This window comes from Tamandua tetradactyla, chromosome 7 (genome assembly GCF_023851605.1).
Source record: "Tamandua tetradactyla isolate mTamTet1 chromosome 7, mTamTet1.pri, whole genome shotgun sequence".
Classification (NCBI taxonomy): Eukaryota; Metazoa; Chordata; class Mammalia; order Pilosa; family Myrmecophagidae; genus Tamandua; species Tamandua tetradactyla.
In genome coordinates, this window is record NC_135333.1 from 48,209,119 (window position 1) to 48,226,593 (window position 17,475).

At 47.0% G+C, this 17,475-nt stretch overlaps 1 protein-coding gene across 9 annotated transcripts in view; it reads left to right on the forward strand.

The window, feature by feature from the left end:
• FAM107B (family with sequence similarity 107 member B) overlaps window positions 1-17,184 on the forward strand; it is a 224,234-nt gene extending 207,050 nt beyond the window's left edge. For 7 of the 9 annotated variants that reach the window (XM_077169357.1, XM_077169362.1, XM_077169358.1 and 4 more), the window contains 3 exons: window positions 9,717-9,900; window positions 16,114-16,264; window positions 16,772-17,184. In XM_077169357.1, coding sequence (XP_077025472.1) covers window positions 9,717-9,900; window positions 16,114-16,264; window positions 16,772-16,888 — 452 coding nt within the window. In that variant the 3' untranslated portion in view covers window positions 16,889-17,184. Of the gene's footprint in view, window positions 1-7,000; window positions 7,360-9,716; window positions 9,901-16,113; window positions 16,265-16,771 lie in introns of those variants that run through there. The other 2 variants (XM_077169359.1, XM_077169360.1) reach the window with 2 other exon arrangements.
• Window positions 17,185-17,475: the final 291 nt, after the last annotated feature.

Consider the following 17,475-nt stretch of genomic DNA (forward strand, 5'->3'; position numbering starts at 1 on the left):
CTTTGGTCCTCCATTCCTCTGGGGAGTTTTCTGGATGCTTGCGGGGTGACCTGGAAATGGGGTGTGGGATGGGGAACACAGCCAGGGAGTAAGTTGGATGCAGCCCCAGCCCACAGAGCTTGCCAGGGGCACAGGGAGTTGGTGGCTTGGTTTCCTGCTGCTTCTTTGGCCTCCCTATGGTCACGGCGTTGACTGCTTCCACTTTGATGGATTCCCACGTGGCCTGCACTTAGTCAGCTAGTGTCCGTGTGACAGGCACTGGCTTGGGCCTGGGAGAGTTGACTGAAGGTGGCAAGAGGCCTCTTCCTATCTGAGAAGATCCCCAGCCATGTCCTTGGAAGGAGGCAGCGTGTACACTCGTGAAAAGTTGGCTGATGTGGTGTGGAGTAGCTCAGGATATGTCTTGAATGCCATCAAGTAAATGCTCACACAGCATGTGAGCCCGGGGCAGGCATCTCCCGGGTGGGTTCACGGAGAGGGGAGCGTTGAGCACTGTCTCCCAAAGGTGTCTGTGTTCCCAGTGGCCTTGAGGAGGGAATTCTACCTGGGCTACAGAGGGAGAGAGAGAGAGAGAGAGAGAGAGAGAGAGAGAGAGAGAGAGAGAGAGAGAGAGAGAGAGAGAGAGAGAGAGAGAGAGAGAGAACAGCAGTCAGGAGTTTGATAAGGCGGCAGACTGCAGCGGAGACTTTGAAAGTGCGTCCAAGAGGTTTTAAGCTTCATCTCAATACTGTCAGGTGAGGCTCTTCTAGCAGTTCCCGACCCAATTAAATTAGTCAGTGCCCTGGTGTGGCCGAGTGGGCAGAGGGGCCTCTCTTCTTTCCCAGGTGTACATCGGCCAAGGCAGAGTAGCTCTTCTTTTCTGTTGGCCAGAGTAGGGTGGGGACCAGAGGGTGTTCTAACAGACCAGGGGCCCTCGAACGATTTTATTCACCTCTTAACCCACTTTCGCTCTCTCCCCGCCAAAATTTAATGCCTCTTTTTTAAAATTTTAAATTAGTTTAGTTCTTCCTAGAGACCTCTTTTTTCCACACTTACAGAGTGGTTTTGTTTTTGTTTTTTCACTCTTTTTATTTTAAAACTTTTTCCGTTAGTTTGAACTTCTGAGCAAAACCACACATTCGAAAATGGCCTTTTTTTTTCTTTTCTTACTTTTACATTGGCTTTGAGCATGATATAACCAAATAATAGAGAAAACTCTTTTTGGCAGAACATTTGGACTTTGGGGAGTTAGAGGGGAGATGGAATTGGAGTTCTGGGGTTGATTTGCCAGTTTCTGTGGAAAGCAGCCCAGGTATCCCCCTGTTGACTGTTAGCATCACTTTCTTTTGCTCAGGCACCAGCAGTGCTTTGACATAAGCATCCTCTGAGTCCCTGCTTTGTGGGTGCCCAGAAAATGCATTTAGAGAAGGGCATCAGCCAAAACGCATACCGATCGACGAATCTGCTGAGTGAACATACCTGCGTCGTCAGAACTGTATCAAGAAACAGAAGGTTGTCAGCACCCCAGCAACCCCTCTTCTGTCCCCCTACACTTGCGACCTGCTCCCAAGATACATTATCCTGACATCCCATCCCAAGGTGGGCTTGGCCTGATTTTGGATGTCATGTGTCTAGAATCACCTGGTGTGTTCTCTTTTGCACCTACCTGTCTTTTCTCAGCAGTGTGTTTGCGAGCTTCTGCCGTGCTCTTGCTTGTAGCTGAGGTTCCTTCTTTCTCATCATATCCCACATATAGACACACCGCTGTGTGTTTATCCAGCCTACTGTTGATGGACATTGGGCTGCCTCCAACTCTCAGTGGCTATGCATGTTCTTATAAAGACATTTCTGAGCTTTTAAGAAAACACATCTCTCCTGCCTTCTTTCCCCACTTTCGTGGGATTGTCTGCAAGATATTTTCTGTCTGAGATTGTCAAGCTATGTTCCAAAGCATCTAAAATCGTTCTTGAGAGATGCTGAAATCTTGTTAAAGTCAAACCCGTTATCCCTTCCCAGCAGAGTGGAATGGTTAAGAGTGGGCATCCTTAGTGGGCGTCCAGAACGCACTCGCAAAGGACAGAAACCAAACACGCCCACTGACGGTGGATTTGCAGAGTGAGCACGCCACATAACCAGAGCCTGTAGGGCCCTTTCCTTTGGCACCTCTAAAGAGCAGGATGCTCACAGCGAGTCCTTTTGCCAGCAGTGCCAAGGGTCCGGCTGTCACTGTGAAAATGAGCACTGAGTTATCTGTGGCACCATCACTACCTGCTGGCGACCCCCAGGCCAGCCTGTCTGGAATGTCAGCCTGTGTCATGGGTTCCTTGGTTATTAGTCTCTCCCTCCACCTTTCCTGTTTCCTAAATATGAATTATGGACCTCCTTCAGAAAGGCATGTTTGGGGGATGGCAAACCGGATGAGAAACTGAGTTTGATACTTTCCCAGTCCGTCACTGTTTGGCATTTGTGCAGCAACCTGTTTGCAGCAGATTTATTGAGAATTTCGATGTTCAGGGGCTCTGCTACAGCAGGGGGGAGCTTGGCTGAGAGTGAAGGTGCTGTTTCTTCTCGTATGCCCCCAGCAGCTCTGGTGGGTGTGGTGACCAGGTCGTGTTGTGGCGGGCCATAGCCGCAGAGCTCCTCTGGCCATAGTCTCTTGCCCTTGGTTTCTGCTGGGCAAGTCAGGGGGTTTCAGCTGACACCCTTTGCTGCTTGGGAGGAATTCCTGCCTCTGCTCATTCTACTTTCCTTCCTCTTCACAGCCACCCTCCCTGTCTGGGAACAGTGGGAGCTGAGAGAGAGAGCCCAGGACCCAGGGCAGTGCCTCCCCTTTTCAGGTTTGGACTCTGCCAGCCTGCATTCTTCTGTTGCTAGAATTTCCCAGGCTAGTCACCCAAGGGTCGCTGGACTCCCTTAGACTCAGCCTGGGCAGCAGGGTTCTCTTAAAGAATGCCTTGCAGTATATGTTTAGCTTTCTGGAAGTTGTAGTAGCAGTCCAAACATTGAACTGTTAAGTTTTTTTGATTGGTTGTAGCGTACCTTTAACTGTATATATTGTCATGTATTGAGAGATTGGTTTTAAAAAGATTCTGTTATTAAGGCTAATAGGTAGAATTAAATTTTAAATATTTAGGCGAATCTGAAAATTAGCATAATTCCGAAATTATGTTTTTTTTAAATCTCATAGGATTAGGTTTAGAATTTGATCATTTCGATGTAGTAATATGCACATGAGCTATTGGTAGCTTTGGGACTTCATATTTGAGCCCAAATTGCATGATGGGGAAACTCAACTTTAATCAGTGTTTGTTTCACTAGCCCAGTTGTGATCTTTATGGCATGGGGAGAAATTCACACAGATACTTGGGGTGGGCAAAGAACCGGGCTTAAGGTAGCACTGTACAAAATAAGGGCTCAAATCCCATCTACAGTGAAGGGATTTCCACATCCTCTGGAAGGTTGGGAGGTGGCATTTGGGGATCACATCTGCTTGTTTGTTTAGCAGGAATGGAAGCAGACTCTCACCAGGTGGCGTTTCCCAGCGTCTGAGTGCAGTTCTGTGTTCCTGCACCACTTCACATCCTGCCACCCCAGAACAGCAGTCAGGCCCCCCAGCCCAGGCCCACCTGTACCCCGCCCTTCGGGATGGTGCAGTGCCCCTGAACGCGCCACGGCCTTTTTACTTCTTACCGTAAGGAATTGTTTGTGGCATGGCTGAGTCTTAGAACTGCCGAATGTCACCAGTGAGAAGGTCTGGGGGCCCTTCAGTTAAACTCTTGTGGATTTGAAGAAACCAAGGCCTGGCAGGGGAGAGTTACATGCATGAGTACATAAATATCTGAATGAAACGGGAAATGGTGTCGGCCGCAGAGTTGAGCCAATGACAGCTTCCGTTTAATATACTGAGTACTCATACATGTGCCACGGATATGCGGCATCGGTTCTTACACCTTTACTCATTTTAACCGATAGCAGCGCTGTCACGATGTTGAGCGCTGTTCAAAATCTCAGGCCATTTCTATATGCTGAGCTGGCACTGACTTTCCTTCATTGACTTGATACTTAAAAAAGTGACTTCATGAATCAGTTACTTGACTAGTAAGTAGGACAAGAAGGTTTACTAGAAGAGAGATTTTGTGTCATAGTAGTATCTGCTTACAGACTGCCTTAACTTCCAGTGATTTCCATCTCTGTCAGGCTCCTGGATCTTGCAATGCCCAGTAAGAAAACCTGCCTGGCTGGAGCTGAGCCCCACTCCCAGTACCTTACCTTGCTGCTCAGAATCCCGACAGCTCGGCGGCGCCCTCTACTGTTAGTTAGCCCGTGACTCTGTTCATTCATTTGTTTAATATGTACTGAACAAGGGATGAGGGTCTGGGGAGTGTGAACACAAACCGGAGGTGGTCTGTGCAGTAAAGAGGTGAGACTCGGGTACATATTGCCGTAGGTGGGGATTGATGGCACTAGGAGAAGTGGAAGAGAAAACCCCATGGCTGTTTAGAAGTCAGAGTTTTCTTGCACCTGGGGCATTTGGAACGATGTGGAGGATCTGAAACTGATCTGGAGCCGAAAGGGTGAATGCGATTTGTTTGGCTTTGCAGCAATACGGGGACCAGGTTGGAAAAGACCAGCTGCCCTGCTGGCGGGGACAGAAGGCGGAGAACAGGGAGCACCTGGGAGCAAGGAGTGACTGTTTCCGTTTGGCCAGAGAATGGGATCTGCGGAGGGACGTCAGTCACTTTCCCCTCAGAGTTGTATTTTCTAACTGTGAGGGAGGAGAGGTGATGAGAAGTGCCGTTTAGGTGGTTACGGCTGAGAGTGCATCATTTCTCCAGAGTAGGACTTCCCTGCGGTGCAGACCCCCGGTGCCTCCCCAGTCCCCTCCACTGCCTTGAGAAAGGGTGCCTCAAGCCAGCTCACCCCTTCTTTCCTCTCCTGCCTGGGCCACAGGCAGGCTTAAGGCCTACGTGCCTTCAGGCCGAGGGGTTCCATGCTCCCTTCCCCAACTGCAGAGCGGGAGGGGGGCAGACAGGGGAAAAGGGAGGAGACCATGCAGCCCCTGCCTGCCTGCCCTGGGGTCTGCTGCTCTCCGGTCATGGCCAGCCTTGGGCCCATCTAGTCCTGTGGGAGAAGAAAGACTTAAAAAAACTAAATCTAAGGAGAAACCAGGAAAGATTCCCAAGACTAGAGGTTGTTTGCTAGATTCAGAGCTGAAGCCTTGCCTTCTCCCCAGCAAAAGCTCAGCCAGGCTCTTCACTGCAGACCAAGTTCACAGCACCGCAGAAGGAGCAGGGTGATTCCCCTGGGTTGCCTCCAGGTGGGGCAGTGGTGGGAGTGGGGGGACAGGAGAAAGGCAGGAAAAGAGGGAGTGAGCATGGGGGCCAAGTCCTAAGAGAGAGGGAGGCCATGAGCTGGGTACCTGCTCTGCCTGCCTTCTTGCCATGGCCACTGAGATGCTGACAGATGTCTCCAGCTCAACGCCAGCAAAGCTGTGCTCATCTGCTTCCTGCTGCTCTGTGCACAGCCTTCCCCGGCTCTGACCTTCTGGCTGGCATCATCCTCGGGTGTCTGGTGTCCCCTCCACCTCCAACGTAGTCCTCTGGGAAGCCCCCTCCTCCCAGCTGTGGCACGGCCTCCCTGGGCCGTCACTTGACTGCATCGGTGTGTTAGATTCAGTTGTCAACTTGGCCAGGCGAGCATAGCTAGTTTTGTTGCTGCGGACATAAGCCAATGGTACGTGAACCTCATCTGTTGCTAATTACATCTGCAGTCAGCTAGGAGGCGTGTCTGCTGCAATGAGTGACGTTTGACTTAACTGGCTGGTGCTTAAATGAGAGAACGCAATGTAGCACAGCCCAAGCAACTGGGCATTCCTCAACACTTGCAGCTCAGCCCAGGCCTTTGGAGATGCAGAAAGAAGTCCCCCCAGGGAAAGTTGTTGGAACCTAGGGGCCTGGAGAGAAGACCATCCTGTGCCTTCCGTGTAAGAAAGAACCTCAGTGGAAAGTTAGCTGCCTTTCCTCTGAAGAATTAACAAAATAAATCCCCTTTTATTAAAAGCCAATCCGTCTCTGGTGTATTGCATTCCAGCAGCTAGCAAACCAGAACAATCAGTAATGGCCACCTCCCTCATCCTTCTCCCTTGGCCTTCCTGGCCTGCCTTTGGGCTCTCGAAATCTAGTTGCTGAATGAGTCCTTTTGTGTCCTGGCTCGGCTCAGAGCCCTGCAGCAGCTCCTCGGGACCCTGGGGTACAGGCGGAATCCCTCCCAGGCCTCTAGTACCCGGTGTCCTGGCTCCTCCTCCTCCTCCCCAGCTCCTCCCACCATCTGGAATGTTATTCCCTTGCTCCCACCCCTTCGCTCCTCCCTGCCCCTCTAAGGGAGGCCTAAACCCTGCCTCGCATCAGTACTTGCTTTACTTTTTCTTTTCCCACGATGTTAATCCTTCCTGATAGACTAGGTGACAACCTGTTCATTATTTTTATTGTTTAGTTCATGCCGTTGGAGTGTAAGCCCCACAAACGCAGATGCCCCATTTTCTGTTTTAAGATCACATGTCTTTCTGTCTGTTTGCACACAAACTCAGAGAAAAGGTACTAGCAGGGGATGCACCCACAGGTGTTTCTGAAGGGTAAGATTACAAAAGATTTTCTTCCTTTTTGTCTGTATTTCCCAAAATTCTATGATGAGCATGCTTTTCTTTTGGAATTGGGAAAAATATGATAAAATGTGTCACTTTGCAGCATATCTCTTTAAACAGAGAGGAATGATGTGGGGCAATTTCTGTTTGCACAGGGCGTTTACCCTGGATCCCCTGTAGCAACTGAACATGAGCTGTTTTCTGAGAAAGCAGGGGGTCGCGTGTACTGTGCTTCTTAAAAAAAGAGGAGGAGAAATGGGAGCTGAAAGAGCTCCAGAGAGAGGGGGAAGAGGAAGGGAAGGGGGCCCTGGGCACACGGAAGTGCTATTGTGCTGTGGCCGAGGGCCGTTCATGTCCCCTGTCACCACATTGTGCTGGGACTTTAGCCTTGGAGGCAGCAGTCTGTTTTGATTGGGTGGAGATCATCCACAGTGTGAGGAAGAGAGGCTGTTCCTTTTGTGAAGCCCATTGGCCTTTTGGCTGCTGATTAACTAGAATGAAACTGCTTGCTGTTGTCTTTAGGGACATTTGCTGGCGTGTGGAGGTGCATCTGTGTGCTTGATTTTGCAGCCAGGGAGCACGTTTCTGTGAGGAGCAGCACACGCGGGACTGCCTGCGATGGGCTCACTGTCTCACTACCTGCCAGGTGGGTGATTCTCACCTGGGTTCGTTGAAAGATCAGTTGCCGACATCATTTAAGGAGTGCTGGTTGTGATTTATCATGTGTATCTTATCGTTTGGTAAGTTCAAACCTTTATCCTGCAGTTTTACTTAAAATATGTAAATGAATGATAGGTTTGCACTTTTTCTATTTTAGCCAATTTATTCTTTGTGCTTTTTTCCTCCTATTTTCACATTAAGTTATTTTGCCACAAAACATTAAGCCCCATAGTGTGATGAACAGAAGATGAGATTTGAAATCCGAGAACACTTTACTTTCCGCCTTAACCACTGGCGATATAATCGTGGGCAAGTTACTTAATGATTGCTTCTCCATCCTGTCGTCTGTAAAGTGAGAATTCTAGTTCTGCTCATGGGGTTGGGGCATGGGCGCCCTGAAACTGTGCCTGTTTTTGTGCTGTGCGTGGAACTCTGGGAGGCGCGCCCTTGGCCGAGCTTCCTGCTGAGTATCTCAGGGTCCGGCCGTGTCTGAGATAGGTCAGGACTCCCGGAAACAGCACCGATGCCTGTGAAACCAAATGCCCTGTTTCCTTTCTATTATAGTTGAAAACTCATCTTTATTATTTTCCAACGCCCAGCCCTGCACGTGGCATCCATGGGCACACTCTCTGTTCTTGCCTCCGTTTCCCGCCCCACTGTGCGATGAACACGCTTAGATTTAGGCGTACGCGCCGTGAACTGATGGCAGCCTAGGAGCTTGTTCAGGGAGGACTGGCCACTTTTTTTTGGTACAGATTTATTTGGTTCAGCAAACATTAATTCAGTTTCTGCCACGCACTAGGCACTTGGGTGGGCCTAGTGGCTTAAAACTGGGAACCACAGGCTTCAGCTGTGGACGCAGTGTTAACTTGCTTGGATGTGACCCTCACTCCCACCCCTGCCCCATTCCGGATCGTTGTTACCCTGTGGGCATGGACATAGCCTGGGAATTGGTAAGCATGAGGGCTGGATTTTCTAGGGGAAGACCAGTGCCAACCATTCTGCCCTGGGTACAGTGAGGACTCTCTGTCAGATTTTTGGTGGAAAATAAAATCACCATTCAGGGACAGGGAAGCATAAAGGGGTATGTCAATTATCTTGAAATATTTGCCAGGTTAGTTTGGTGGGGTGGGGGGTGGAGGTGGTGATGGGGTCAATGCCAGGTGTCCAGAGCTCTGCAGTGATAAATGCAGGCTGGTGACCTGATTGTGGCCCAGCTGCCTGTGGTTGGACCCACCTGTGGACACCCAGCCTGTGGAGGGCCCTGCCTGTGAACCACGTGCTTGTGACCAGTTGCTACAGGACCACCCACGTGTGGACCACCTGTCTATGGCGGACCCCGTGTGGACCACCCGCCCTTGGGTGCACCCACCTGTGAACTACCCACCTATCTGCAGACCACCTGCCTGAAGGCTACCCACTGGGGCCCTGTGCAGCCTGATGCTCCCTCAGCCAGCCTTGTTTCTCTGGCCCCTGCCCCTGTCTGAGTTCTCCTTCCATCCCGTTAAATGGTGTGTATTCAGAGGCCCTTCCCACGTGTTGCTCACTGTCCTAGACCACTGTCTGTGGGTCTCAGAAAGAAGCCAGCTGTTCCTTGAGAACTCCTCTCACTGAGCAGGACATACCTGGATCATAGAAGGAACAATTAAAACAGGGGCGAGGACTGGAGGGACTGTCCTCTGTTCCTTTCGCTCAGCCCAGCAGGAATCTGAGGCCCATAAGCGTTAAGTGCCTTCTCCCAGGTATGCCATCAGGTTGCCTCCTCTCCTACACATCAGTGGTGTCCCCTCTTGCTGCCAGCCTCCCTTCCTTCTTTCCTCCGGTGTGCCATCCCTGCCCACCATGTTCCAGGTGCAGGGCATCGAGCAGTGGGGGGACACAGACCTGGGGTTTGCCCGTAGGAGCCTGTACCCTGGAGCAAACATGTGGAATCTGCAGTCTGGCCAACACGGGGTGGGCTGGGGATTGGGCAGGGTGCGCTTGCAGCCGGGTGGGTGGGAATCGGGTCTCTCTGAGAAGGGGGCAATGGCCGAAGGGCCCAGCAGGGCAGAAGCAGACTGGGCCTGGCCCTGGCCCTGAGCTCTCACCTCTGTCAGTGCAGGGCCAGGTGTTGGCACATTCCAGGGTGCATCAGGGCACTGGGGCCAAAGGGGCAGTGCAGGCCTGGGGTTGGAGCCCAGGAGCTGTGTGCAGTTAGAAGAGCAAGATGGGAAATAAGGTGGGGAGTAGGTGGTGAGACTGAGACCCCCAAGGCGTCCTGGCAGTCCAGGTGGGCAGCCCAAGCTGCCGCAGCCTTCTACTCTTTCTGTGACACACTGTGCTGGCGGCAAGGGCCTGGGATGACGGCAGGCATCAGCGGATATCCCACTCCAGCTTTATCTCCAGGAGAGGTCTCAGAGCTGAGACAAGACTGCTCATTTCTCACTTTCCATTGCAGACAGCCCGTGGGAGGCCTCTGGCCTCAGGGATCCGTGTCTCCTTCCACGGAATACCATGGCCGAGCCGGACTACATAGAAGATGACAACCCTGAGCTGATTCGGCCTCAGAAACTCGTCAATCCTGTCAAGACGTCCCGGAACCATCAGGATCTCCATAGAGAGCTTCTTATGAATCAAAAACGGTAAGATATTTCTTTCTTTTTTTTACTTTTCAAAACTTTTTTTTGATGCAATTTTATTGAGATATATTCACATACCATGTAATCATCCGAAGTGTGCAGTCAGTGGCTCACAGTATCATTATGTCGTTGTGCACACCACAATTTTAGAACACTTTCATTACTCCAAAACAAATAATAAAATAAAAATAAAAAAGAACACCCAGAACATTCTAATGCCTTATCTCCACTATTTTTGTTATTTATTTTTTGTCTTTATTTTCTTTCTGGTCTGTCTATACACTGGATAAAGGGAGTGTCAGTCACAAGGTTTTCACAATCACATAGTCACACTGTAAAAGCTACATAGTTATACAATCATCAAGAATTAAATGTACTGGAATACAGTTCAACGGTTTCAGGAATTTCCTTCTCATTATTCTAATACACTAGAAACTGAAAAGAGGTATCTATATAATGCATAAGAATAACGTGCAGAATGACTTCCTGACTCTATTTGAAATCTCTTAGTCCCTGAAACTTTGTTTCGTTTCATTTCTGTTCCCCCTTTTGGTCAAGAAGGTTTTCTCACTCCAACATGCCAGGGCCAGGCTCACCCCCAGGTGTCATGTCCCACGTTTCCAGGGAGATTTACACCCCTGGGAGTCATATTCCAGGTAGGGGAGTGGGCACTTACTTTATTTGCAGAGTTGGCTGAGAAAGAGGCCACAAGATGGTTTCTTAAGCACAGCTTTCCCTAGGGGACCTTAGAGTCAACTAGATTTTATTTTCATTGTGTTTACCAAGGCTTTAAAAACTCTTTCCTTTCTTGACCCACTTCGGACGGACTGTCTCCTGTAACCTCTGCACCAGGCCAGTGCCCATAAAACAAAGCCCTGTGGGTGTGGCCCTCGGCCAGTGCTGCCCGGGGCTTCCCTTTCTAAAATGCATATATAGTTTAAAATGCCCATGAAATTGACTGGGCTAAGGATAGAAACAAAGTATATGAAATCTTCACATTTTCCACATACATTTGGAGAAGTGCAGGAACCAGAGGGATGCAGCCTAATTTGCATGTTCCAGTGGCAGGAGGATGTCTCTGGAGTCACCTAGATTGGCATGTGGGACATATTCAGTTCAAGATTGGTTCTGTCCATCCTCCATTTCCTGCATGGCATCATCCAGAAATCCCTGTTGCTTTTTCCTCTTTCTCCTTGTAAGGTTTGGTCTGCCTGGAAGTACATTTAAAAAGAACAGAAAAGGGCAGATTTCAAGATCAAATGATGATTACATTTCCTCTGATGTCTTTGTGTTTTTCAAAATAGCATCTTAGTTACACAATTAAGTTTCAGAGTGAAATACAACTGGTTTTAGAATGAAAACCTAAGCAGTTTCTTCTCATTTATTCATCTTCTACCTTCATACTTTTTCGATGCTTTAGGGTTTTTGTTTTTAAGATTTTAGTGCCAAGTAACAGGAAGCACCAGATCAATATATGTGTTTGGTTAAGAAATAACATGCTTGATTCTGTACTGGTCTGTATCGAAATGAAATCTGTTTACGTTTTTTACAGTTTATGAAGGGACTTCCCATATATCATCTTATCCAGTGGTCTTTCCAATAACTAGTAGTTGTTAGTGTGATATTACTAAGGGTGATTGTTAGTTTAACATTGGGGGTGGGAAATGTACAATAACTTAGGGTCACATTGTCATTTTTTGGAGTAAAAAAGAGAAGCAATAAATATTGCTTTATAGTAATTATTGAAGAAAATCAAATATAGTGATAACATAAATAGAGAAAGAGCTGGAAAGATGAGAGAGAACCAGAGATGAGGTTAACACAAAGCAAACTTTACCTGGAGCCTGCACCTGTCCTCTAAATAGCCACAAATTGGGCTCCGGGCTCTGTAGCATTTAGTTCACACAGCGTTTAGAGTTGGTTTTTGAGATCACAAGATCAAAGCAAACCATTGCATGAGAACAAACACGCACAGGTCTTCCGCCACTGATTCTGAGCTCTTCAGGCATCTGGCACAGCCTCTCTCTTTTATCTTTTTTTTTTTTTAACCCAGCTAAGTTTCAGGCTTAAAGTCTTCAAATTTTGACCTGGGCACAGCATGCCATTAATTATTAAGATTCTCTGTAAAGTTCTCAGTTTCCGTTGGTGCACAAAAAGGCAGATTATAACAGACACTGGTTTTTGTAGTTAAAAGATTAGTGTTGAAGAGATCTTAAAAAACCATAGTAACATAGTTTAGAGAGATTCTGTCCTCTCTACAAAGAATACTTTTGAGGGCCAAATAGAATGCCTAGCTACTTAAACTCATCCCTAAAATTGGTGCTTTGGCTTGTATTTTCCAAAACAATTTCTAGTTCCCTGTGTTTTTAGTTGGTCTTCTTTTTGGCTTGTTTGACTAGACAGACAATTCCTTCATAAACACTTGCTGCTGTACAACATGGAAAAATAAGGGGAGCTTCTGGTGAAACAGAATAGAAGTACTTCTGCGTGAATCCATGTGGATAAAATAGCTGAGCCAAAAATGTAGATGAAACAGCCAACTCACAAGGTTCCAGGATTAAAGAGCAAGGGGTGAAATCCAAATGCAAACCACCCCCCACCGAAAAAAGAAAAATTAGTTTAGAGGAGTTTGGCTAAGCGGGTAGGTGAGCATGCTGGGTTACTTTGAGCCAGACTTGCCTCTGGTTAGGTGCATGCTCTCACAGGTGAGCTTCCTGTTCATGTTTGTGGAATCAATGTGGGCCCTTCCAGTCTACCCCTGGAGATGAAATATGAAATATAGCTTTGCAAGTTGGCTGCCAGTTTCATGGTGGTGGCATGGAAGTTGCTGCAGCCTTTTTGGAAAGCGGTTTGGCGGCATATATCCAAACATCCAGAGTGCAGGTGCTGAGCCTGCAATTGTCAGATTCTAACTAGAAAATAGATTTGGGTAAGAGCACAAATATAAATGTACAGGAGCTTTGTGGCCTCACTGTTTTTCATAGTGAAAAAGTGGGAAGAGCCAAATGTCTGTCGATAGGAGAATGGCAAAATTATGGCCATGTGCAAATGCTGAGAGTGAGAGAGGCTCTGTCCTTGTGAAGGCCCGGGAGGGGTGGAGGAGCAGAGCCCAGATTTGCTAACATGATCTCTGGGCTCAGGAGTGGGAAGGGATTGACGGGGCAGGATGTGCACCGGGCATCAATTTCAGGGACGCCATTTGCACATAAGATGATGTAAATGATGCTCTCACCATTTGTGTAACGGGGAAGGGTTAGGGTGTGCTTTCATGTCTTATGTTGTATGAACATATGAATTATTGGACTCCTTTTGCAAAGAAAGAACACAGTAATTTAAAAAACTGGCTGTGCCCACTGTAATAGTCCCAGGTGGCTCTGTGTCCAGAAAGCAGACCGAAGAAGAATGGTTGATCTTGGTGGGTTAAAGCCACCAGGACACCGGCAGTCACCCAGGGATTGGGGGCATTCGTGAGCTGTAAATTTAAGAATTGCTGAAAGAGGATCAGCTCATCTCATGTTAGGGCATCATCTCATGGTTAAGATGAAATTTGGAACAGCTCATTGCTGTTTGTTGATGCTGTCTCTGCAATCTGACAACTTTTTAGGCTTAGAGAGTCACATGGCAGTGCTTGACTTTGTCCATTTAGCACTGAAAGATAAGTGATCCATTGTGATAAAATATTAACTAAATTTGCATGAGTTCTCTACTATTGTAAGTGCAGAACATTTATCATGTAAGCACCATTTTCCCAAATTTTCTATTACTAAATATTTTATGTTACTGTCACCATTGTATAAAATCTTTGAAATGAATACTGTAGAATAGTTAAACCTATTCATCGGTTATGATAGAATGTTTGCTTAACGTATCATATATCAAAGTTTGTTCAGCCACTTTTGCATAATCCAGAGAAATTTAATAACAGTTGAAGTTAATTTTGCCAATGAAATAGAGGGAAAGAAAAGTGTTTGAAATTTAAATTATGCTAGTGGCTAAATTTTAATCCTAAAATCTCCGTTTCTTAATTCTGTTTTGTCGTATTGAGACTTTTAATGGTGATAAAATTGAGTCTTTACTCAAATGATCTAAAGACAGATTTTCCTGTGCTTAATAATACTTACCTCTGTTGTAAACAGTTAAAATACCTGTATGTAACTTTTTGATTATGTATTTTTTTATTTTTACGTAAAATACCTCTGTGTAATTTTTATTGCACTGATTATGGATTTAGTTTCTAGAATATTCTGGAACCAAGCTGTATCAGTCAGTGTTCTCTAGAGAAACAGAACCAGCAGAAGAAATCTGTAAATAAATATGAAATATTATAAAAGTTTCTCATGTTGCTGTGGGGATGCCCAAGTCCAAATTCCACAGGGCGCAGGCCACTAGCTGGCAATTCCTGCGGGTCGTTGATGAATTCCACAGGAAGGCTCACTGGCTGAAGAAGAAATGCAAGTTTTCTCTTCTCCCTTAAAAGTCATCAGCTAATTGGACTAAATCCAGCTGATTGGGTTATCTCATTGCAGTAGACACTCCATTAGTTGATCACAGATGTGATCAGCAATAGATGCAGTCAACTGACTAATGATTTAATACACCAGACTTCTGGCTTATTAACCAGCCATGAAATGTTCCTGCAGTAACGATTAGGCCAGTGCTTGCTTGGCCAGACAACTGGGCACCATCACCTGGACAAATTGACACATGAACCTAACCATCACAGTCCACCCCTTGTCAACTTGGCAGCTATACACATCACCTTACACCATACTTGATCTCTAAGCAGAACACGATAACAGACATGTTTTACCTAACAATACTCAACTGTCCTGCATACAAACAGAAATGCACTACATCTCTTCAGAATAGGGTGCAAGCCCTTGGGTAACATTCACTCTTAAACTTGATACCCTTTAACTTAAATACTGTAACATGAGCAATACAACTTATGACATGATAAGATGAAAACAAGGTATTTACTTTATGTACAAATACATACATACTCAAAACAAGGAGGAAATATTCATACCAACACGGTCCTTATTTCTGTTAACTGTTCACATGATCATAGTTCATTTTTATCACTACCTTCTTCTACTACCAATTCCATGTTCTCTTTACCCTCAGCAAGCATTTTCACTGGCCATGGTTCTTTACCTGGTGGTGTGACCCAGAGGCTCATTCTTGAAGTTGTGTGCCATTGGTAGTCCTGCCTGGAGAGGGTTGTTGCAATTTTCTATTGACTTTAATCACAGGGCATGGTAGTACTAAGAGATGGTACTACCTTACATGCCTTAGGGGATCTCTTGTATTCCAGGAAAACTCTTCTTTATCTCCATTGTGTCATTGCAGTCCTATTTCCCCTAGATAGTCAGAATCAGTCACCCCAGCCAGTACAGTAATCCCCTTCCTTGCCTGTTGATTCAGTGGCATGAGAAGCGCAAAGCGGCCAAGTGGCAGTCTTAACTTTCCCCTCCCCCATTTTGTGAATGTGTCGACCTCTTCCCCATCCTTAGTGTGCTACCCCTCCCCATCCTGAGTGTGCTGTCCTCTTCTTTATCCCATGAGTGCACCATACCCTCCCCTGTCCTGTGAGTGTGCTGTCCCCTGTCCTGTGAGTGTGCTGTCCCTCCCGTCCTGTGAGTGTGCTGTCCCTCCCCTATCCTGTGAGTGTGCTGCCCTCCCCTGTCCTGTGAGTGTGCTGTCCCTCCCCTATCCTGTGAGTGTGCTGTCCCTCCCCTATCCTGTGAGTGTGCTATCCCCTCCCCTATCCTGTGAGTGTGTTGTCCCCTCCTCTATCCCATGAGTGTGCTGTCCCCTCCCCTACCCCATGTGTGTGTTGTCCCCTCCCCTATCCCACGAGTGTGCTGTCCCCTTCTCCATTACTAAGCTGCTGCCTACCACCCACCCATCCCCGCTCCTATCAGCCTCCGAGGTCTAGTAACAGGCAAACAGTGGATGCTGAGTAATTGTATTCTATGAATGAACTTCTTGTCGTCTTTTGGAAGGGCCCTTGCCCTTGCTCTCATGCCTGTGAATTTCTGAGCCCACTGTGTTGCCTGTGAAGGGGTTAGCTTAGAAATAAGTTTCACAGTCGTGCTCATCCAGTAGACCCCTTTTCTACGGTTCATGCCTTAAACTAAATTTTCATTCATGAAAGATGGGTCCATTAGATTAAATTATTATACTTTTCTTTTTCTTAATCGTTTTTTGCAGAGGTCTTGCCCCTCAGAATAAACCAGAACTGCAGAAGGTAATGGAAAAGAGAAAACGAGACCAAGTAATAAAGCAGAAGGAAGAGGAAGCACAAAAGAAGAAATCCGATTTGGAAATTGAACTGTTGAAACGGCAGCAGAAGTTGGAACAGGTGAGGGTGACGTGGTGAGGGTGTTCCATTTTTGTCCCGATGTTGGAGAAAGCAGAGTCTCCCTGATGTGTCAGAGTCTGTGCTCACCCCTAAGCACAGGAGACAGGAGACAGAATGTCAGTAAATGGGGCAAAATGCGTTCAGGGAGGGCTGGGGGTTCCACCAAGGGCCCTACAGAAATGAAGATGCAAAGCCAAAGTAGGACATCACCACTGGATTCGCAGCTGCATGGGGAGCCTGAAACAGTCAAATGACGTTCACCTTCAGAGACCCCAGACAGCTGTGGGTGGTTCTCAGGACTCTGCTTTCTCAGCCTTGGTGTTTGGATTCTTGTCATCTCTTGGTATCATTTGCTGATACAGTCAGTTGATTTCTTCTACCCAGAATTACTCCAAGACATCTATACATCTGGGTGTTTTTGTTTTGTTTTTTTAAAATGAGGATGTTGGAAAGGGGAATACTTTGAAAAATTTGTAAATTATGTTTCTGCTTCTGAATTTCATTTAGCTGGAACTCGAGAAGCAGAAATCACAAGAAGAGCAGGAAAACGCCCCGGAGTTTGTGAAGGTCAAAGGCAATCTCAGAAGAACGGGCCATGAAGTCGCCCAGGCCCAGGAGTCCTAGGTGCCTGCCAGCCTGTTCCTCTCTGAGCCGTGCTTGTGGCGGCCTCCGCAGCATCCCCCCAGGACAAGGGTCCCTGCAGAGAGGCCCAGCCCCGAGAATGCGCCTGCTTTCCAATGGACCAGGACTGGGTTTTCCTCCCCCTGCGCTCTGGGGGGGTGAGTCACCTGGGACAGTTGCAGTTACCACTCGCCAAATGAGGGATGCTGACCAGCTCACCCCTTGGGTAATGGACCTGTGTTCAGATGCTTTTCTTTTAAAAAAGAGGAAGAGGACACTGGAATAAATTCTTGAGAGTCGCACTGTTTGGTTTTTCTTCCAGTCCAAGTTTAGTAGGGCACAGAGCCTTTATGTTTTGTTTTTTTTAAGCTCAAAATGTGTTTAATCCTTCTTGTTATCTATAAGAAAGTTTAGTTTGCATAAGAAATGCATTTAATTGGTTCTATCCAATATATGTAAATTCTATTCTGAGAGCCTTAGATTTTCTTGTCAAATTGATACAGTTCATCCTGTTAGAATTAACACCAGAGAATGTTAACATTGAGCACAGGACTAAAATTCGGATATAGGGTGAGAAGGTTAAAAAATCT